This window comes from Daldinia loculata (genome assembly GCF_022478755.1).
Source record: "Daldinia loculata strain CBS 113971 unplaced genomic scaffold F4817scaffold_3, whole genome shotgun sequence".
Classification (NCBI taxonomy): Eukaryota; Fungi; Ascomycota; class Sordariomycetes; order Xylariales; family Hypoxylaceae; genus Daldinia; species Daldinia loculata.
In genome coordinates this window covers 452,030-474,259 of record NW_026054857.1, presented here as the reverse complement: position 1 = coordinate 474,259, position 22,230 = coordinate 452,030, and the positions used below count along the sequence as shown (strand labels likewise).

The following is a 22,230-nucleotide window of genomic DNA, read 5'->3' as shown; positions in this document are numbered from 1 at the left end:
TAAACCAAATTTATTTATTACTAAATTAATTATTTATATCAATTTAAATTTAATTTTAATTTTATTTAATATTAATTAATCATTAATTATTTAAATAATTTAAACGTTAAATATATAAAACTAATTATTTAAATATTAAAAAAATACTTTTAATAAAACTTAATATTTAATTAATTTTAAAACTAATATTATAAAACACTTTTAAACAAAATAATTTTAAACTTACCAATAACATTTAAACGTTTTATAAATAATATTTTACTTTATTTAAACATATTTTAACTTGTTTAAATCGTAATAAATTAAAATAAAAAATTAACATTATATTTAATTAAAATAAATTTAAATTTAACATTTTTTCGTTAATTAATAAAAATTATTAAAACTTTTTTATTATTAATAAAATCTTTTTTAAAAAAATAATTAACTTAACCCATTTTATTTAAAATAATAACCTTATACTTATTAAAATAAAATAATTATTAAAACATTTTCTTTAACAACTTTAATCAATTTATTATCGGGATTATAATAAGGCGTTTTATTAACCATTTTATTACAAAAAAAAAAAAATGGTATAATATACTTGTAAGGTAAAATTTAATTAATTACTTATATCTTTTAAGTAAATTTATACCTCCCTTTAAATAAATTAACACAAACCATGGTTTATTTCACTAATAATATTAAATAAATTTTTAATAATTAATTTTAATATTTTTATTTTATTAAAATAAAATTTATAAAATTACCAATTAAAAAATTTAATCTTTTAAAATTAAAAAATAAATTTTTTAATAACATTTGCCAAAATAATTAATTTTTAATCCAAATAAATAATTTAATTATTATTAAAAATAATTTTTTAATTAATAATCTTTTATATTTAATTTTTAATAATAAAAAATAAAATTATTTTTTATTATAAAAAAAGAAATATTACAAATTTTAACAGGTATTAAATTAATAATTTACATATAATTTTTATTTTATATAAATAAAAAATTAATATAATATTTAAACTTAATTAATTAATATATAATAATAAAGATTTTAAACGTTTTATTTTTAATAAAAAAGATTTAATTATATATTATAATAATTAAATCGATATTATTAATTATATTTTCTTTTTTAATATATATAAAAAATATTATATCTTTTTAATAATTATATTTTTAAAAAAAATAGGTAAACAAAACAACATTTTTGATTTAAAAATTATAAAAAAATAAAAAAATATACTTATTATAATTAACATAATAGTAATAAATCTTATTAAACTATATATTATTTATATTTTTAATATTAAATATATTTTAAACGATTAAAATATTAAATTGTTATAATGGTTTTTAAATTTTTCCGAAATTGCAATTTTATTTAAAAAAATTATGGATTTTTTTTATTTATAGTAAATTGGTTTAAATTTTAATATTTATGGTTTAAATATTAATATTATTAATAGGTTAAATCTTTTATAAAAATATTTTAATTAAAATAATAAACTTTTACTTTTTATTGTTTTTAAATTAATGGTTTATACTAGTAATAATTAATAACAATTAAAAAGGAATATATAATTTATATTTTTTTATTATTTTTAATACTTAATTAATTTTATTATTATAATATATATATAATTTTAATATAATTGGTAATATATAAATAATATTAATGTAATTAAAATAATAAATGGGATTTATAACTTTAAATATTTATATTACGTGTTATTTTCTATATTAATTTAACGGTATAATAATTATTTAAAATATAATAATTGTTTAATTAATAATTATTATATAATAAATTAATAATTGTAATATAAGATAATCATTATTTAACTTTATAATTATTGTGTACCAGCGTACCCCGCCTTTACGGTATGTTCAGTCCATACCATGAGTAGCATTAAAGCAATATCCTCTACCAGGTTGATTAGTTGAGGCAAGCTAGGTCTTAAACCGTAGCATTTGGATCACTTTAGCTACACCACCTACACCTTAGACTACCGGATCGCTCCAAGATTCCAGGCTCAACAAGTTATCAATTAGACAAGTTTAATCCAGCCCCCTTAAAACACTTGAATTTTCCGACCAACCCAATGAGGTTCAGTCTTCTTATCAAATGAGCCAGCTTATGATGAGACTTAGTTATACCTATTTCGGGGTTTTAACTACACACCCAAAACAACATTCGGCAACTCTACGTGCCGTATAAGAAATGAGCAAGATGGTATCGTGTAATAAGACATATTCGTTACTATCAATCACCGGCACGCGGGAAGGCAAATCAAAGCCATGCTCTTGCAAAGGAACGCGGAACGGCAGCGGAATACGCCGCATAAAACATGTCCACTTAAGCAACCTGCCCTGGGGAAGAATGTTTGATCGGCTGCAAGGTTAACGGTAGTCACAGACAGGATTACGCACAACAAGGAATATCACACGCATGAATCACGAATATTGATGAACATGGTAATAAAACGTGGCAGACACGAGAATCGATGATCGCGATCACTGATCCACGAGATCCCCGGGATACCCCCAGTTGTGGCCGCTCCGTAACGGCCCCATCCTCCCTTTCTGCAATGTTGTGATTCGGCATGCGTTTCATTTCGCAGATGCAGATTCCGGACTGACGGAAATTTGAACCGAGCACGAGCCTAGCATTAACTGTAATTTCACAACCACGAAAACTTAAGGCTAGCTAGCAAAGACCAAAGACCAAAGGCCACCACCAATGGAAGCTAAGATATTTAAAACGTCATATCTTTAGTGTCACACAGTTAGAACTGGACATGAAGGTAAGCATGATGTTTTACTTTGTTTCAATTAAATTTTGTACTTGAATAGCAAGCAGGAGGCTTCAAGCCAACTACAAGTGTAGGTAGTTTTATCTACAGACTGAATCTTATAAGTCGCTAGAGAATTGAGGATTTAGTAGGTATACCTCACTAGGTATACTCCCCCTATACTCTCCTCCGCTCAAGCCCCTAAAGGCCCATTTCCCTAGGTTAGTGGGTTAAATGAGTCCGGGCAACAATAAGAGCTCTTTCTGCCTTGTCGCCCTGTTTTACTTGAGCTTCTCATAATGCAACGTCCTCATATCTTTAATAACATGATGATAAATCATCAAGATATTGTTCCCATGCCCAATGCAGAAATGCTATCTTGTCAAATCCCTCTTAGGAGGATGCCACAACGCTTCATCAATAAGCTTCCAGGGTAAAACAAAAAAAAATCCGGGGTATATCCTCCGTGTCTCGCGTTTCTCGCGTCTTGACGTTCCCAAAAACTCCTAATGAAGAAAACAAATTAATGCAATTAAAAATATATATTGTTGCTGTCGGCGTTGCGCCACGAAGGCAAGAAATCGGGATGAATAAAAAAATGACATCATGTTGATGCATCGAAAAGGGGCGTGAAGCTGACAGGTGAGGTAAAAGGGCTTGCTATTGGCTAGCTAATATGTATGCAGTTTCCAAAGCGAGGCTGACCCTTAAGCAACCTGAACGATGAGAGCGCACGGTCCTCTTTGTTCAGTTTCGTTCCGTCGAAGATCCACGTGTATGATGGTGTTGTTTCTTCGGCGGTGCGCAAGGATAGTCGAGCCGGTCCTTCTTAATTCCCCAAGGCACGTTCGAGGGCTGAAACAGACGAAGCACGTCTAGATACACCCCCCGGTAAATCTCCAAGGTTTGGACGTAGAGGGATGGGATTTGGATGTCAAAAATAGACAGCAGATCATAATTCTCAGCCGACAGCCAATCCGATTGTGCTTTCATTCCGCCGCGACGGAGGCGGCGATAAGCCCGTAAATTGGTCGTTTTCGCCATAAGATAGTCTCGGCGGCGGCGGAAGCGGTGAATTCGAGTAGATACGATGGCTTCGCGCAAAGCCTTCACTCGAGCCCCTAGGAGGCGATGTTTCTACTGCACTATCCCGCCATGAAGGTTCAGAGAAACTTCTTAGACTATTGCTACGCAATTCTTTCCGATTGTTCATGACAGGCGAATTCGGCGGTAGTTTATGCAATCTTGACGGGTGTCGTCTCGGGGCTGGTAGGAATGGGTCGTCTCCAGGAACCGCCTCGTCCGTCAGACCAGATCGTGCATTCGGTGCCCGTGCTAACACTGCCCCAGGAATTTGCGGCAAGTCAAAACTGTTCTTGTCGCCGATAAACGATCTAGGCGATATTACTTCGAGAGACGGCCTAGCACCGTTTTGATATTGGATTAAGCTTGGGGCTCTTCTGGTAGATGTTGATGTCGATCCGTTCTGCGAGTGAGTCGGCCGAGTTGTAAACCTATTAACCTTCTCTGCTGATCGATTCGACTTCCACGTTGCTATCTCGTCGTCACCGATCGGGGTGATGCCTCTGTTAAACATTGGTAATCTTCTCCGCCGATCTCCCGTGCATAAATAAGCCGCCACTGCAATCAAAACTACACCTGCGATGCTCAGAACCGTACTAAGGACGATAGTTGATGTTGAACTTCCACTTCCGTTATCATTCGGGCTGACACTGCTAGGAGTCGGAGTAGAACTAGTCATCGTAACTATTCCGGTAGGTGAGGAAATAGTGTTAGAATTTGGCACAATAGCTGTGGCTTTAGAGTTTTCACTCGGTGTCAAGCTGGTAACACTAGATGTGATTTTAGAGGTAAGGAAAGTGGTCGGTGAGGGTAATCCCGCCGACCGAGAATTTGTCGTAATGATAGTCGTGAGCTGGGCTGATGGAGTTTCGGGCAAAGCTACAGTAGTTGGAGTAGTTGGTGAAGCGAGAGTGAGTATTGTTGCGCCAACCACAATTTCAACATCAACAATAGTCGGTGCCGCTACTGGATTAGCAGTATTTTCTGCCGGTGGCGATAATTCCACTGGAGGAGTTGGACTTCCAGGAGCGGGCGGGGGTGGCGGGTCCGGAGGACCGATACCGTCAAGACCTTGTAGGCCACGCTCCTGCTTCGTGATGCTCGACGGAGTGGTAACCCGTAACAAAGTAGCTACCAGTGAAGGTGCCAGAGGTTCTGTACGAAGGAGTTAGCAAACCGGCTTATAAATACTGAGTATCACGGAAATCAACACCGTCTGCCTTGAACGAACCCTTCTGGCTGCTCAGACTTGGCAATGGCAGGACTACCGAAGAGTTCCCACTTGGGCCATTCTGACGAGCATCTAATCGTGAAGTTCGAGCTACACCAGGTAAGCCCAGTAAAAGAAAGACGGTAAAAAATATCATAGCGAGCGTCTCCGGTCATCAGTCTCAGCGCAGCTGGACGAATATCCATCAAAGCTCATCACCCGTTCACCACGTAAATAATCGATGAGAAGTCACATTCAGCCATTGACCCGCCTGGCTGTTATGAAGTATTCGTAGCATGAATCGAGCGAAATTAAGACAAAGAAAACGGCAGCTGGATTGTTAGGGAAAACGGGTAAGAAGAAATCAACTAACACTTAATAAGCGTCTCTCACTCAATAACCTGTTGGAGTTTGAGGGGCGGCGGAACAGGGAAGAATAAGCTTGATATTCAGTTTACAGTAAGTTGGTCTCTTCATGCAAGGAGGAGAAGGGAATCCCCGCTGGAGACCAAAGCTTGAAACAAAGGACTGGCGAAATACGAAATTACAGTATTCCACCCCATATGTATAAGAGCGCAAGCTCTATACCCAGGGTGATCTTTTTGCTGCTGGTCGAAACGGAGCCGTGCGCAGAGGAAATCTACGCTAGGGAGAAATGACTGGAGAGAGGGAGGGGGCAAGAGATCTTGATATTCCCACTTGCGTGTGGAGGAGAGGAGGAGACATTCACCTACACAGACCGGATTTACAAGGGTTAATAATACACCATGCCGTAGAGAAATGTGGACAGCGCACGCCGAAGAGGGTGTGCGGTTGTAATTAAGAGGGGAGTGGATCTTGGTGCGGCGTACATACGACGTAGGTGTGGTATAGTGTACACCATGTATGTGAGTGCGAGCCTGCTTTTAACAAGGGGAAGGGGGAAGCTCTATGTAAGTCCAGGTATGTTTTCGCGCGGGTTGTTTCGAGAACATGTGTGTGGGTATGTATTTCAGGAACTAATACATATTAGACACCCCATCACAGCGATCGACAAGAGCTAGAAGATGATAAGTAGATGAGGCTGGAAAACGGGCAAAAGAAAAAGACTCATTGCTGCTGGATATAGCGGGTTCCCGAAGGACTTATTTAGAAGATTCCTTCGTAATCGATCTACATACTGCAGCACTTCGACCTTGTTAAAGTCGGTTGGGACCTTGGGTTTTGGCTTGCAGACGATCGCCGCCGCCGCGCAGAAGAGCTACTGTAGTGTAGCTGCACCTCATAATACGTCTCTACTTACATACACTAACATTAATCCTAGATAAGACAGGGGGGGTTAGCTTAGGTAGGTACCTACCTATGTTAGGTAGTCTTAGAGTTGACGCCCTCGGATAATAGAGAACCTAGCAAGGGTTGCATTTCATGGCCAGACCCACGACCGCAAAAAGCTTGGTCCACGAAGAAATCCGTACGGTATCAAAGGTACACTTTTTGCCCAGACCCGTCAGGATCAGGAATTTCCTAGTACGGAATTTGAAGGCTTTCTCCCCCAACTTGGCCCCATCACATCCCACGATTTACGATTTACGGATTACTTACATACATGGTGCATACTGTTCAAAGTGCGGTTAAGCTCGGTAGGGCCAGTCGATGTCGAGATAATGAGAAACACGGCCCACGAGACCCCAGGTGTTCGCGGCCCTTCTTTTCAGTCTCTGAGACAAGACCTGGGCTGCAGCCTTTCTTCACCTACCTACTTTGAGGGGTGCGTTAGTACTCTTTCCTCGTAGGGCTTCTACTAAGATTCAGGTACGCGAGGCATAAATGAATAGAGGCTGGCGAATGAGAGATCTAAGAAGGCAACCTCTTCCAAAAGTAGGGTCTCGTGGATTAGGCGGGGTGGTGTGAATAAAGTACACTAGCCTCAGTCGAGTTTAAGAGTCGAGGTATGCAGGGCAGGGCCAGAAAAGGAGGAGAGGAGGGGTTCTCTGGATCTAGCGAATAGCAGCGCTCTCAGGGCCGGGTTGAGCACCTTTTTATTGTCTACCGAAAACGGGACCTCGCATCGGCATCTCTGTCACAACTTGTGGCAACCGGGTTACACGCTCCCACGCATTGAGTATATTAGGCAGGGCCCGTCAAGCCAATCTGACGTCCCCCTCCCTTTCCGGAGCGTCAACGTGCTAGAAACGTGCGTGCTATCGTGAGCGTGGGATTCGTCGATCGCGTGTGCGTCTTGTCTCGGAGGCGTTTGCTTACTCGACTTTTGCCCGCTTGGGCTTGGTGTACCTAAGGTAGGCTGGTAGGAAGGTAGGATGAATGAAACCCGCCGCCGTTCGGTCTTTGCATGTCCTGATTCTACGGTGCATGCTGCTTGCCACTGCATAAGAAATCGGAAGAGCGAGCTAACCAGGCTGAGCTTTTGTCCGTAAATGTGAGTCTAGCATCGTGCAACCTCTTCGGCCAGGTAAGAGTTCTGCCCTAAGCGGACGAGATGTAACAGCCTCCTTCGCAATTGTCTCTAGCCAATATCATATCATCTTCTCCGGCTGTCAATCATGACTTCTATGTTATCGCAGGAGCAGAGACCGGGCTAGGCCACCGACTAGATATGACGAGACATTGACTTATACGGACCGATCCTGAAACAAAAGCAAGCATCTATAATCGCCGGCGTTGTCTCGAATAGAGGATCCATATACCGATGTACGTCATCAATAATAAGAAAGACGAAACAAGCCACAATGCCGTGCTTCAATTCATGTTGTGTTCAAAGAATCGACAACCGGTTTCGGTCTAATTGTTACCCGACCTTGAAGGTGTTGTAACCTCCGTTGGCGGTTCGGTGGTGGTGTGGACTTCCATTGGGCGATCCCCTTCTTTTCGGACCCCATAGTCCGGAACATTTAATCCTGCTTCGATTCCTGATTCCTATTGCAACTACGACACCCTGTCGGGCAAGGAAAGCTACCGAGATCTCCTCACCTATCTAATCGGCCTGGCGAATAGCAGTAGATTGAGCTTAGGTGAAGAGTATTTGACGCTTTCAACCCGCAGGTGATGAAACAAGAGTCAGCCGTCGTGTACGGCTGCCATTGGCCTGGTATGTTGAGCTGCTAATGTGCCCTAGTCTACCTACATGAGCCTCGCCCAACTACAGACTACAGTAGATACATGTAAGATGTACCTACACTCGGGAGCATGGACAGAAGCGTCGTCGGCTCCGAAATATTGAACCGGCCGTTTATTACATATTACGAGCTTCACGAAAAAATATTCCGAACTTTTTTAGTTATGGTGTTGAGAAAAATCGATCAAATGACCAGGCCAGCCAGGCCAGAAGAAGCGGTCAAGCTTAAGAAAATCTCCTGAGGCTCAGAGTGTAAAATTGGGCGAATGCCACAATGTAATTTCACGATAGAAATAAGCGTCGATGGCGATGTAACGGAAGACTTCGCGCGCCAATCTTCTTGGAGCTTAGAAGCTCGAGAAAATCCCAAGATTTGCACGTTGGCCCCCATAATTAACCGTAACCGATCCCGTTAACTCCGTTAGCACTTTAGCTACGTAGTAGGTACGTTCTTTACGGGGATCGGCTGGTCGACTATGCCACTATGGTCCAAGCTCTGATATTTCATACATACACCAGAGATAAAATGATAATCGTCTTTCTCCAGATAAACCAGAAGCATCTGTCTTGAGGTACTCGGACAGCTCAGCCACTCGTATCAATCGTAGTTATCGTACGAGCCGATGTCATTGCTCATTATCCCCAGATTAACGCTCTATATACATACTACATGTCTATATACATACTACATGTCTACATACATACTACATATATACATACATAGCTTTCTACACTAATGCCTACGGCTTACAGCTACGACTAGCTAGTCAGTCATCGTCTGTCTGCTAAGCCGAAGACCGAAAACTCTCCTGTTGATCTTCGTATGTACATACGGGAATGAGGCAAAGCAAGAAGCTTTGGTTTGCATTGCCTGTATTGTGTGTACACTAAAGATAGCAAAAGTTGTGGAGATGGCAAACTCGAAATTGGGAATATCCATTCTCCCTCTCGCTACTCGCTACCAACTCATGCCGTCTCTCGAAGGTTGGGGCGGACAAAGTCATTAATTCTCCGAACCATCGGAATGTTGGTTTAGGGTTGGTTCACTCTGTATTTAGGGCTTACACGTCTTATATTGGTGCACTCTAGTGTATGTACATGGCGCGTGTTGGTTATACGATATCGACAATGCACATCACAATCCTCTTGATAAGCAATCTACTATGCACTTTAGCTGATCGAATAAAGACGGCCACATGACTCGATAGTGAATGCATCCTCGGGGCGTAGCAAGCAAGGGAACGCTATGTAGACTATATGCCTCCTAGGCGGTTGGCTAGCTAAGTACCTAACGTATGGGCATTAAACATGTACGTGACTTACTTACATGCCTAATGTAAGCCAGCCGATGAATTATCGCGTTGTGTAGCACGCTACTCAGCCTTGTCTCGGGAGGACATGAGACAAGCTTGTTCAAGACACGAATATGTAGATTTCGTAAATTCGCCTAATATCTAACATAGGTATAAATGGTACGTTGGAGTAGGTATAAGGTATGCAGTCGAGATTACGTGCAAACGCCCTTGCAGCAGCGCGATGCAGCGTACCTGACAGGTCGTGGGGTTGCTCGGCATGCTGGCTGCACGTCGAATTGATGACGATATATCGAATCTAATTTAGGTTGTCCTGCCGGTCGCTTAACGGGCATTTGATGTAAACATCTGAAGTGCTTGCATATATTATACGTAAAGGTTATTGGTTTTGGAGCTTAACCCGATATTCATCCCTTTGCGGATAATAATAAGGCTCGCTAATACGAGAGAGTATTTGGGGGAATACCTTATGAAGGGTATGCACCTATGTATAGATGTACATAATTCTAAGTGCTCCGTAAGGTGTGGCACGTATGTACCTAACTTATAAGGACTTACGGATTACTAGGCAGCCCTACGCGCTAAACTTACCGATAAGCCACATACGACCCACTCTCCATGTACATCTCTCTCTCCTCATTCGTCCATTTTCTTCTCATCCTTCAACTTCTCAACTTCAATATTGGCAAGCCTACTCCAATATTTCACCGCCAGTCTTACCTTTCTAAATCCTACAAACGTCCCGACGTTCTGGTATGCCTTTGATGATGAAGCACACCATCACGAAGAGTTGCTGAAAAGGGCACTCTGCAGGAAAGATCCCGTGGCCAATATTCGTTCCTGCGCAATAATCTGTCTGTCCCCTCATGCAAGTAGTAAGCCTTTAAGGTACGGCTGAGGACATGCTGTTGATTGGATACCCTACATTAGGTATATTCCTAAAGAAGTCAAAGGGCTAAATCACATAGCTAATGAGCCATAAATCATAACGCCTTGTTCCGGTCATACATGATCACATCAGGGCCAGAAGCAAGATGTATTTCCCGCGTTGCGGTCACGGCATACTACCATATGACCTGCTTAGTATCCTCTGAGTGGAGCTGGTATCCGCCGTCGTTGCGAAGGTGCATAATGACTCGCAGGTCTGCAGCAGGTCCGCAATCGAGCAGCTTGCCCCAGGTCGAAAGATACGTTTCAAGTTCAGCTTGATCTCTCAGCTGCATTATACTGGCCATGCCAATATCAAAATTCATATGTGATAACAGCCACAAAAATTCTACCTATATTCGTAGGAGCTTCGTTGTACCTAGGGTCTCTCTCGGAAAATACCATCTAGCTCGCTATTACAAAGGTACCGATGAGACGTCAGGGTGATCCTACACCAAGACATTCCCTATTCACCACCAACTCTCTAGGCGATGCCTATGTTGCAACCCTACCCTTTGACAAGGTATGGCGGCGGCCAACCCTCCAAACCGGGTTCGCGGCTTAGGCAAGCATTCCAGTTTAGGACGTAATCGTTCGACAAGGCCGAGAGTAAATGCGCCGCCACGGATGCGTAACACGAAGCGCTCGTCTTGATGCCCAACAGAGTTTCCCCGCGTCGAGATGGGCTCAGTCACGCTTACTTCGCTTTTGTACCAGAAATCGATCACCGGCATTCGAAATGAGAACCGATAGAAGGAACAAATTACTGAGATACCCCTTTTTTCTATCACATACATATTAACGACTCAAAAGGTGTACTCGCGAGTGGCGCAAATAATCAATCACGCGTCGTCGAACCAATATCACCGTAATCCTACCTTATGAGCGTAATTACGATATGCCTTCAAGTTTAGACTATGTATAAAGGCCATAGTATATGTGGCAAGAAACTCTATTAGTCAGTTGCGCCGACGTTATGTCTCATCACCCAAGACTATAACACACCGCTCATCGTGAAGGGCCGTTAGGTACCAAAAATTTCGATATACGGACTATTGTAAGCACAATATTGACGGTAGTATTCGTTCCGTCAGCGTATCGGTGACTCTAGGCGCCTTAAATGAGAGCTACTAGTCATTGGGTCTGGTTGTTTATTAATGAAATTTTGACTGACCGCGTGCCATAGAGCTACGCTACTCTCAACCAGGCGACTATAATCACGACTACCGAAATATGTTGAGATACGGATCGCGGAGAGGACTAGCTCCCGTCACGTAGCGATGCTAACCGAAACATTGATGAGAAAAGGCAGTGTATTGCGGGGTGGTCACTATAGCTAGCCGGCTATAAAGTTGCATTCTTCAATGGCACTCTTATGACACCGACTTATTGCCATATACCTCGTGCCTATCATAGACGTCGACCGTATCCACATCAGTGGGAAGAAATATATTATCCGAGTCTTGAAAACCACCATACAATCTCGTCCCTCACGAAGTAGCCTATTTGAAAGGCGCCATCATAAAAGCGCAACTTGATAGGAGTGTAGTTCGAAAGCATAGCATTGGGCAGCGAGACGCTACCCTTGCGTCGAAGTTAGGGGAATTCGTTGTTTAACTCGCCTCAGCGCAATGACATTCTAATCGACTACTATTGCGTATTGCTGTCGAGTAACAACAGTCGTAGGTTTTGCACGCCTTGATGTTTTAATAAACCAGCCACCCACGCAACCGACGGTAACGAATCGCGAAGCTCGAACAAGGGGTTTGCCCATGTGCGGCGCTATTCTACTGGTTCGAAGCAATAAGGTCATTTCACGGAGACACCGCGCAGACGCTCGACCCAGGTTAAGCCAAGGTTCTTCTAGACCAACCTTCTTTGCGGAGATTTTAATTTTACGTTGCATCCCATCCCCCACTTGATCGGTTCACAGGCATGACGTCTCTTTGACCATTTACAGTAATAGATCTCTTATGGTAAGATCCACTTTGGAATTACCGGTCGTGCGTTCATTGCGCGAGTCTCGGCTAGCAAGAAGCTAATTACATAGTGTAGACTGGTGCCGATATCACTGGCTGACAGTGGGATAATGCCGTAACCGCGCGAAGCAAACCTAGTTACTATTCCCAGTTGGAACTACACAATATCTATAACAAACTTGCGAAGTGGGCATCAGAATTTAACTTGTTTAACTAAGTTCCAAGGCGAACGGACATACTAGTCTTCGTTCAGAACGGCCCGTAATGGCGAAAAACTAAGACTGTGGCGCTCCGAACTTCTCGAGTTGTTCGCCCTGCTCATCATCGCCTGGGATGTGAATACGCACTACTGTCCTAAACTCCCAGAAAGCTGGTTCAGCCAACCGTTACCTTTGTCACTTGTCACTTGGCTTTCTGCACCCCCCAACCGCCATGCCCCATCGACGCCGCCATGAACAAAAGCAGATCGAATAAACCCGCCACTACAAGTTACTAGGATGTTGAATGTTATTTGGTGGAGATGTTACTTAAAAGAGTGAGGTATTAAGACATACGAAATATTATGGCAAGATACGCATCTTGTGTTTTCGGGAAGACTTTTATCATCCAAAATTACCTGTTCAGGCAAAGATTAAGCTAGAATCTTCGAACAGTTTTGTATCTTACCATACAAATAAACCAATACGATACTTATTAACTACTTCAAGTAACATCTCCACCAAATAACATTCAACATCCTAGTAACTTGTATTCCATGCATTGTACCGCCGACAAGGATATCCCACCGGACGTCACCCATTCCGGGCTGTGGCACCGGCGCTACATGCCATTTTAGACCCGCAAGCTTTCCCGAATCGGACGGCCTCGATCGCCACTTGGCTCGAATCAGGAGCTCATTGCCGTTTTGGGCCTGACGTATCTTTGCACCCCTTTTCTTCCCTTTTAACCTTTTACCTTATTAATCAGATATATCCTATAATGACGTCTGTTATAGCCCGGCGGCAGGGGAAGTTGGGATGAAGATTAGGTTAGATACTTACGTACGTGAATACAAAGTATTCTAGCATCTTCATTCTACCTACACTACGTATGTAGTGTACAATATTCACAACGTCGATTGTACAATACACATTCCCAACCAAATTCCCATCGTCCCACGTATATAGATTCGCACGTAACATCCCCCGTTCAGTAACGGCGAGTTAACCCGTGCATCCGCAGTCCATGTATATATGTATGCCCCCCAAACCTTTCACGCCTCCCTAGTAAATACATAGGGGACCGGGCACGCGCAGAAGAACACGACGGAAGCTATGGCTGGACCGCGCGAGTACGTGCATATGTAGGTACCTATGCACGCCCATCTCAATATCGAACGCTGCGCCGGTACTTGCGCGGTAAGTTCCGGACGGGCGGTTCCTATTCGCGGACGCCTTGCTGTGCAGCTACGTTAATAGGATTTGTAGTGTATATGCAGGGTACCAGGAGGCCGAGCAGAAGAAGGCCAGATGTCGAATGCCAGGGCCAGGGCCAGGGGCGGCGGTTCTTAGATGCATATGTATGTATGTGTGAATACGCAGGCGGTGGCCTATGAGGCGCCGCGTCCAAGCTGTCATTACTCGCTTGCAGCGCTCGCTTGTCCGGAAGAACCCGATGCTGCGAACTGCAGCCTGTGGTATGTATGTCATGTCGGTACGATACGATACGATACGAAATAAATGGGTTTACTTTGGAGACGGTGGTGTGTCTGGATAGATAGGAGAGCTTTGGCTTTAGGGGGTTTGTCGTCGGTAAGGATACCGAACTTACTTACTTACCTACCTGTAATGGGGGTAGGTTGGGTCGTATCATATGAAGAGTTCGGGATACCTACCTACGGAGATGATCTGGTGAAGAGGCATTAGTAGGCAAGTCAATACGATGCTACTTTTCCAGCGTTAGTGCTGTAGTAAAGTAGGTAGACAGGATAGGTCAAGGAGCTGCTCATGTAGCAAATACCGAACAGATCATGTACCTACCTACCTACTTAGTCCATCCCCTGCCCTTCGAAGCGCTCGTAGAAGCTTGCCAGCCGCTCTCTTAGGAAGTTTACAGGCGGATACCAACCACATCATACTACATAGGTTAGAATATACAACTTGAAGTCATTATACCTACATCTTAGTCAGTCTCAGTCTCTAAAGTCTAGGTTAGAGCCCATATACTACTCGTATCATCATTCCTTCTCTTTCGCGGCCAAGATGTAATATATAGTTCTGCATTATATTGGGGTCAAGTGCGATGTGTTTAAGCATTTGTCTATTTCCTACCTTGATACTCTGAGTACCTGTCATGAGACCTAGTAACTAGCTAATGTTATGTAAGACAGACACCATGGAAAGAATTTTGCAGATAGTACGGATGGCTGAAGAGATCCTGGCTCTGTCGATAAACATACATGTCGTAGCGCTTGACTATATACACATTTACCACCTGTTTCATTCGTGTTACTACCGTCCGTAGTAGCGAAGTCTACGTAAGACCTGTTTCTCGGGGAGAAGTATTTTAGTTAGTAAGTCATCAAGTAGTGAGATGTGAGATCTTAAGGCCTAGGTCAGGACGTAGAACGAGTATGAGATTAGAGTTCACGAGTGACAGTTCTCTATTGTCGACGAAGGCATATCTATTAACTACGCCTAAACAACAGAATCTCATGATCAAGCACTCGACTCTTGTAGCTATGTCGTGTTATCCCTTTATCAAACGACAACACCCAGACCCCCAAATCCATTTCCCTCACTTCGTCAAAATATCTAACCAGCCCTAACAAGCTCCATCTTCGCACCCCTCTTACCCGTCGCCTCATCCTTAACGTCCTGGATACGCACCACCACCTTCATAAACAACTCGACAGTAACCTCCCTGCTCCCACTAGTCTTCAGCGTATACGTGTCCGCATCGAACACGCTCTCCGGCTCCGGCTCCGCCAGATCCCGTAGTCGAATCAAGCCCTCGATACCGAACCTCGGCACCAGGACCACAAACCCGTTGCTGAATATCTTCATCACGAAGCCTTCTTCCTCCGCGACCCGGCCTCGTAGTGATTGTCCGACGTAGTACGCAACGCTGGCGCGGCCCGCGAGCTGCGCGTTGCGGTGCCGCACGTTGATGTTCTTGCACACGGCCTCGAGGCGTCCGCGTGAGCGCACCGATGGGTGCATTGGCTCGTACTCGATGGCGGCTGCGAGTTGGCGGTGGGCGACGAGGTCAGCGTATCGTCGGATTGGACTCGTGAAATGCGTGTAGATCTCAGACGCGAGACCGTAATGTCGGAACTCGGGGAATGCTTGGGTACCTGCGCAGAAGTACTCGGCGCTCATCATGCACCGCGTCGCCATGATACGCACCAGTGTGTTGAAGAACGGCTCTCGCGCATCTACGCATTGGTCTAGAGAGTCGGCCAACGCTTTTGACGAGTCGAAGTGTAACTCGAATCCGCGCTTCACCTTGAGCTGGTTGGCTAGCTCGTCAAAGTTGGTCTTAGGTGGCGCGGCGTGGCGACGTAGGATGGCTGTTTGTGGGAAGGCCTCATAGATTTTACTCGCAACGCTGATGTTGGCGAGTAACATGAACTCTTCTACAAGGGAGTTGGTATCTAGCAGTGCCTTAGTCTTGACGTCAATCGGATCCGAGGTTTCCGATTCCATCTCGACCTTGACTTCGGGCGATGAGAGGCTTAGAGCTCCAGCATCCATTCGCTTCTGTTTTAGTTTCTTCGACAGCATTAATAGCGTTCTCATACCCTGGGTTAGGTCATCCTGTTGAGATGCATCGTCGATACGTAGTTGTGCCTGTTCGTAGCTGAATGCTTCGCGAGACTTGATGACAGACTTGGTAAATCTCACGTTGATGATATCGGCGTCTTGATTGACTTCCCAGAGCACCGAGAACGCGTAACGCTCTACGTACGGTTTTAAGGAGCAAAGGTCAGTACCTAGCAACATCGGCAACATGTCGATACGCTTGTCTACTAAATAGACAGTCGTTCCTCGGATGCTTGCCTCGGTATCCATCGCATTACTCGGCTTCACGAAGTGCGAAACGTCTGCAATATGAACACCGACCTCGAAGTTTCCATTTGGTAGTGGTCTTGCGTGTAACGCGTCATCGATATCCTGACATCCAGGAGGATCGATACTGCAGATAAGAAGGCCCCGAAGGTCCTCCCGATCTTTCCAACCAGGATCGTCGGTGCTGGGTGGTACTATCCAATCGTGTCCCTCCTTAGGTAGGCAATCTAGCACTGTCTTCGGGAAAGGCCGGTATTGGACATCGTACTCGAGGAGTAGCGCTTCAGTCTCCGCGGCCTTGCTCTCTAATTCACCCAGAGACCTGATAAAGTGACCGACGGGGTGCCGAGATTCACGATCCCACGAATCGATTGCGACGAGTATTCGCTTTCCAACAAGCTCGCCAGCTTGCCTTGTACGTAAGCGGATCTTTGGTACTTTCTTATCCATCGGGATTAGGAAGACACTTTCTTGCTTTCTACCTTGGGTGCCAGATTGGCTAACAGATGATGGGTCGACATGACCGACATATTGACGCCAGTTTCGCTTGATTATACCGACCACCTTTGCAGTAGGCTGTGGTCGACCTTCTGTGCTTAAACCATGTGTCTTTTTGACTTGCTCTTGTAGAGCTCGCCTCTCCTGTTCGGTAACCATATCACCACCTTCTTCATTGTCGGCATTCTCATTCTTCGTGATGGCTTCTTCCTCGATAATCTTGGTAGAGGGCTCCTTCCACTGGTCTTGGGGGAGAACTTCCACGACCACAACATCTCCGTCTACTGCACGGTTGATGTTTTCACGTCCAAGAACAATAAGTGCTTTTGGAAACGCGTGGACCTTGATCGAAGCTTCAAGGTAATTGTACGGGGATACATTAAAGATACCCTGATGGAGAATGCCACTCTTGACTCCGGTCATCATCTTTGAGAGGGTATAATACTCGGGATAGAGGAACTCAGAGGTATTCTTATCTCTGGATATGCCTCGCTCCTGTGATTCAGGAATCATGTCGAGTAGTCGGTCTGCGTCCTCGAGTCCTGATACGTAGTCACGTAATGTAGTAGCCGGAATCTTCTCCTTTTTGGCCTTTTCGATATTTAATCTATCGTCTGTAAGCATGACCGTTACCGGTAGCTGTTTGCTCTTGTTCTGGTTTAGGTGGTCATTGTACCACTTGACAGCTTGCCGGACGGCCCTGTCATTCCTGTCGTTGATGGTCTCATCCTGTTCTCGAGGGACGTAGGTCTCGAGTCTGAACTCGTTGAAGAATACGTAAAAGCGTTTGTCTTCACTTTTAGTCAGGCCAATCAGCCGATTATATAGCGGCAAAGACCTGTTGCGTAGTTCCTCTAGGACGGTTTGTAAAATAATAACGTCATAAAATGCAGAGCTCTGCTCGAACAGATCCATAGCATTAAGCAGAGCATTTGTGTCTGGCACAAGGTAATGTCCTTGCGGGAAAGCCTTGGTGCCTGCTGGCTTGTCCGAGAGGACGAACGGGCTTACTTGAGTTGAAGTTAGTCTCGATAACTATAGGAGCTTCTTGCCAACCGAATATGAAAACTCACATTCTCCGCTCGCGTTTCTTGGTGCTGTGGCAAGACATTTTGAACATAGCTTGGAGGAACAAGGAATATCTTGGCGAAGATAGACCTCGCGCACAATCTTTTGGACCTTGCCGCTCTTGGTAGATCTCACATAGGTCTTGCTCGAGAGATTCGGAGAATACGAGTCAGCGCCCTGAGGTCTTTTGAGACTCGTCATCTTGAATATGAGTTTCCGTTTTTATTATTTCAGTTTGGTTCGTCTAGCATTAGCATTCCCTAGTGCTAGAAGTTTGATAAGAAATTTTGTATTCTCAATGTTTAGTAACGAAGGCGATGGCGCGGCTGGATGATCAAATTGCAATGCAAATCGCAGTGAAATTGTACAGCGTCACTAAGCGCGACTTATCGATAAAGGGTTTGATATTAAGCTATTGATTATCTAAGGTAATTAGCTACTAAGGTACTTTCTACTGCCAGCTGTCTATGGCTGTCACCGGTCCGTTATTATGTAATTTATTAATTGAGTTGTTGAATACCATAGCGGAAATGGGGGTTTTCAGAGAACGGTTATTTATAGGGAACGGTTCTTTATTAAAGAACGGTTCCCTGTTTCCAGGCCTCTGATTGGTCCAAATCTGAGAATAGTGGGTCCTAGACCTTAATTTTTGGACCCACTTTTTAGCCGCCGTTTGATACGTGTAAAACCATTCCCTTTTAAAGAACCGTTCCTTTTTTGGGAAGTATTTTTGTTAATTTTACTTAGAAAAAAAAAATTTTAAAAATTTTTAAAAATTTTTTTTTTTTTTAAGTAAAAATTTCTTTTTTGAAAGTAAAAGTTATAAGGGGTAAAAGCAATTAAATTTTTAAAAAATAATTCGATGAGATTGGCCACCTTGTTCCATTAGCTCAAACGTTTAAATACTAAACTTTAAACATTAAACTTTAATAGATTTAATGTTACACAAACGCAAGAGCTTTGGGTTCGAGGATCACGCTTTTTGACTTTTTTAGCTTTTTTAACCTTTTTTTAGCCTTTTGGACCCACTTTTCCGGGAACGTTCTTTAATAGAGAACCGTTCCCCTTTTGAGAATTATTCTTACGATAGAGAACGAGGCATCTATTATGGTATGAAAACTTTATAGGGAACGTTTTTCAATTATCGAACGGTTCCTTGTACCCACCCTACCCCGCTATGGTATATAGAATCACTTTATGTTAGACTCTCTCTCTCACCACCATTTCAATATTGTCAAACCTTGAACTCCAGGATGAAAGACCCAAAATCCTTCTTTACTATGCGAGTAAGTTTTTACGTAAATAGTTGCTATAAATCAAGATTCAACATACCAACTGCCAATTTAACCCATGTAATGTGTGATCCTTATGCCCTTTTACTAATAACAACATCCAAGCATCTCTTCGCTATAATTTCCAAGCATCGATTATACAAGAGACTACCGACGGAAAATAAGATATCCGCATAAGCCGTGAAACTCAATAGGAGATATGTAAACACTTACTACAAGGTTCTCCCCCACTTCCCAGCCCGCCCGGCTCTTCCATCACCTCAAACACGGGCAACTTGCCGGGCGCAAACCCCATCGCAAGAGGAACGCGATGCGGTTGCGGATTTATATTAAATCTGACTCATATGATCCACATATTTACCCGGCAGATTTTCCCGCGGCGCACTGCCTTGTTCTCATTGGTATCCCCCGGTCGATCGACGATATGCGCAACCCTTCAATTTTAAAAATAGCATTATAGCAATTATAGCAATTATAGCAATTATAGCATCTTGTATCTGGTGTTGCCATTAATGCGTCTTTGTCTAGGAGTTTGTGAATATGTGCTGACTTCTTGCAAGGTGAAGATAGGAGAAAAGGGAAAAAACAGGTCTAGGTGATGGAGATATGGAGTCATTCTCACTAAATAGGGCGAGATCGACAATGGCTTGGGAAGTAGGTCTCTTGACGGCAGCAAAGTGGTACGATAGCCTACCTGTTATACGGGCGTATTTCTTACCAACTTCCAAGGTCGGCAGGCCATGTGAATAGTCACGTTTGAACTGGTGTGGTGAGAAAACACGCTACTCCCGCGTTCTACGGTTGCTATCACGGTCGTGAGGATGTGCAAGTGACCGCGAGGGCGCGCAGCGTCTATAGCCTCACTATTCTATTAAGACGCCAGGGAACAGGCAGACTGACTGACTGACTAGGCGTACTGCATAGAGGGTGGTGGTGCTGCTGCTTCTAGGTGCCTAGTCGATCCCGCGGCACTTTGGGATGGTAAACTACATCGGACGATATATCAGCATCGCGTGGAGTGCGCTATTGTTCAACCCATAGCCCTCACAGACTGTATCCCGTCGCGCAAGTAAGCAACATCGGCTATTCTTTATCAAAATGCACACAAAAAGAAAAGTTGAAAGAAGAAGACCTGCGATACCGGAAATTGATAAGGGAAAACTTCATGATTAGGTATTACGGGTGTTTGGTACGTCGTCAAGCCAAGTCGACGCTGTGAAGCACGCCAACGTGGAGAAGACGTCACTTCCGAATGTCTCTCGATGGTTACCTAGAACAAGTCTTGGGGAAGCACTCGGCAAACGTGGTGGGAGTGTTGATTTAAACATGAAACATTACCATCAGCCACCGTTCTAAAACATTCAGGAAGGAAAATAAAATAAAAATATATGAAGAAACATGCTGCTGTGGCTAGCCTCTAGGAAGTTTGTCCGAATGCTGTGGCACACTCGAGGTGTTGCCATATCGGATAGTGTTGGTTTCACCGATTAACTACAGACTTTGGGACTCTATCATGATTCGGTGGCGGAGAGTTGATGAGATTGGGTTTGAGATCTCCAGATCAGCCGTCTGCCTGCCTGCTGCCTGCTGCTTGCTGCTTGCTGCTTGCTGCTGCTTCTGAAGTTCTACTACGTGACATTAACATGATCTCGTACGTACATGCGTCTACGTGCATTAGAGTAGATACATGGTCGATAGGGGGGAGGGGGGTGAGACCTATAGGGGAGACCTCGTAAGAGACCTTTACTTTGGAGACTACCTAGCGCCAAGCCTCCCGGCTACGAATTCAGGCTTCGGCAGCGGCGCAGCTATAAATATTCTGTGTAAATTGCGTCATTGAGCGATGGCGGCGTTCTTCTTCTTCTTCTTCTTCTTAAAAAATAAAAAAAAGCCACATCCTTTTGCATTACATCCGTTGAAAAAAGCAATATGGTTTTCTCCAGAAAAAAAAAATATGGAAAATAGAAAATAACTAACTAGGTAAAATGTTGTGATACGTTTGTCCACCCAAAGTCAAAGAGAGGCTATCGACGCGGCAGGAATCTAAGCTAAAAAAGATCAAATTGTGGATGCTCGGCCGCCTGCAAGAGCGGGTAAACAGGGATCTGGGAAATCTCCCGCTCTGTCGTGCCATGCAGAAGCAACGGACGAGCAGGTCATGGTAGGCTGGTAGGCTGGTAGGCTGGTAGGCACGTCTGAGCGTTCCTCAGTGGGTCGGCAGCTCGATAGACAGATCGTGGAGTGCACTCCTTGAAAAGAATCTGCCGAGGGAGGAGGGCAAGCAAGCCATGGGGGTTTGTTAGTGTCGATGCCGCCGCCTACTACAAACTACACTATACACTATACACTATACACTATACATACATTATACTCCCTAACAGTACCTCTTTTCGCCGGGCGGGATGGATTCATGGCTGTGCCAAACTGTCAAAGAAAGGCTTACGCTTGTGCTCCCGCGAGAAGCATTAAGCAAACACCTCTTATTACCTACTCGGTTCCATGGTTCGGACGGTTGCAGACGGCGAGTGTGGGGTTTTAAGCAAGCCACACTTACACGAGGAAAGATAAGGACACCTTAGTTTAGATCGAGGGGGAAGAACACACACACAAAAAAAAGAAAGAAAAAAAAAAAAAAGAGGGATGCGACGCGAGAGAAGACGCGACTGCTGCATGCCGAGTATAACCCTGTCATCCTGTCAGCCTGTTTTAAAGCAAGCTTGGAAATTCATGGAGGGGACCCCCCCCTAGGCAGATATGTACATACGTACATGGCGTAGGTAGTAGGGGGGGATCCATGGATGGGATCGTGAGCGTGGGGCGAAGACATGGACCCGTAGGCGGCTTGGGCGGTAGCATTTAAGATAGAGTGGGGATGAGCAGGGCGCCAAGATTAAGCATGATTTGC

General features: G+C 43.8%; 2 protein-coding genes across 2 annotated transcripts; both read right to left on the bottom strand.

The window, feature by feature from the left end:
• Positions 1 to 3,583: 3,583 nt before the first annotated feature.
• On the bottom strand, positions 3,584 to 5,244 carry F4817DRAFT_365829 (uncharacterized protein; the record flags this gene model as incomplete). The annotated part of the gene is made up of 2 exons (XM_049306919.1): positions 3,584 to 5,032; positions 5,109 to 5,244. 2 exons carry the CDS (start codon positions 5,242 to 5,244, stop codon positions 3,756 to 3,758), a joined length of 1,413 nt encoding a protein of 470 aa, XP_049163206.1. The 3' UTR covers positions 3,584 to 3,755.
• Positions 5,245 to 15,041: 9,797 nt separating this feature from the next.
• Positions 15,042 to 18,398, bottom strand: F4817DRAFT_324680 (RNB-domain-containing protein). Its single transcript, XM_049301662.1, has 2 exons — positions 18,039 to 18,398; positions 15,042 to 17,975 (listed from the first exon to the last, which is right to left on the bottom strand). Exons 1-2 carry the CDS (start codon positions 18,232 to 18,234, stop codon positions 15,211 to 15,213), a joined length of 2,961 nt encoding a protein of 986 aa, XP_049163205.1. The 5' UTR covers positions 18,235 to 18,398; the 3' UTR covers positions 15,042 to 15,210.
• Positions 18,399 to 22,230: the final 3,832 nt, after the last annotated feature.

Excerpts from the sequence above, each read along its gene's own strand:
- F4817DRAFT_324680 (XM_049301662.1), bottom strand. The coding sequence starts at position 18,234 with ATGACGAGTCTCAAAAGACCTCAGGGCGCTGACTCGTATTCTCCGAAT. Across the intron at positions 17,976-18,038 it reads AAGAAACGCGAGCGGAGAAT|TAAGCCCGTTCGTCCTCTCG; the intron begins GTGAGTTTTCAT and ends CTTCAACTCAAG.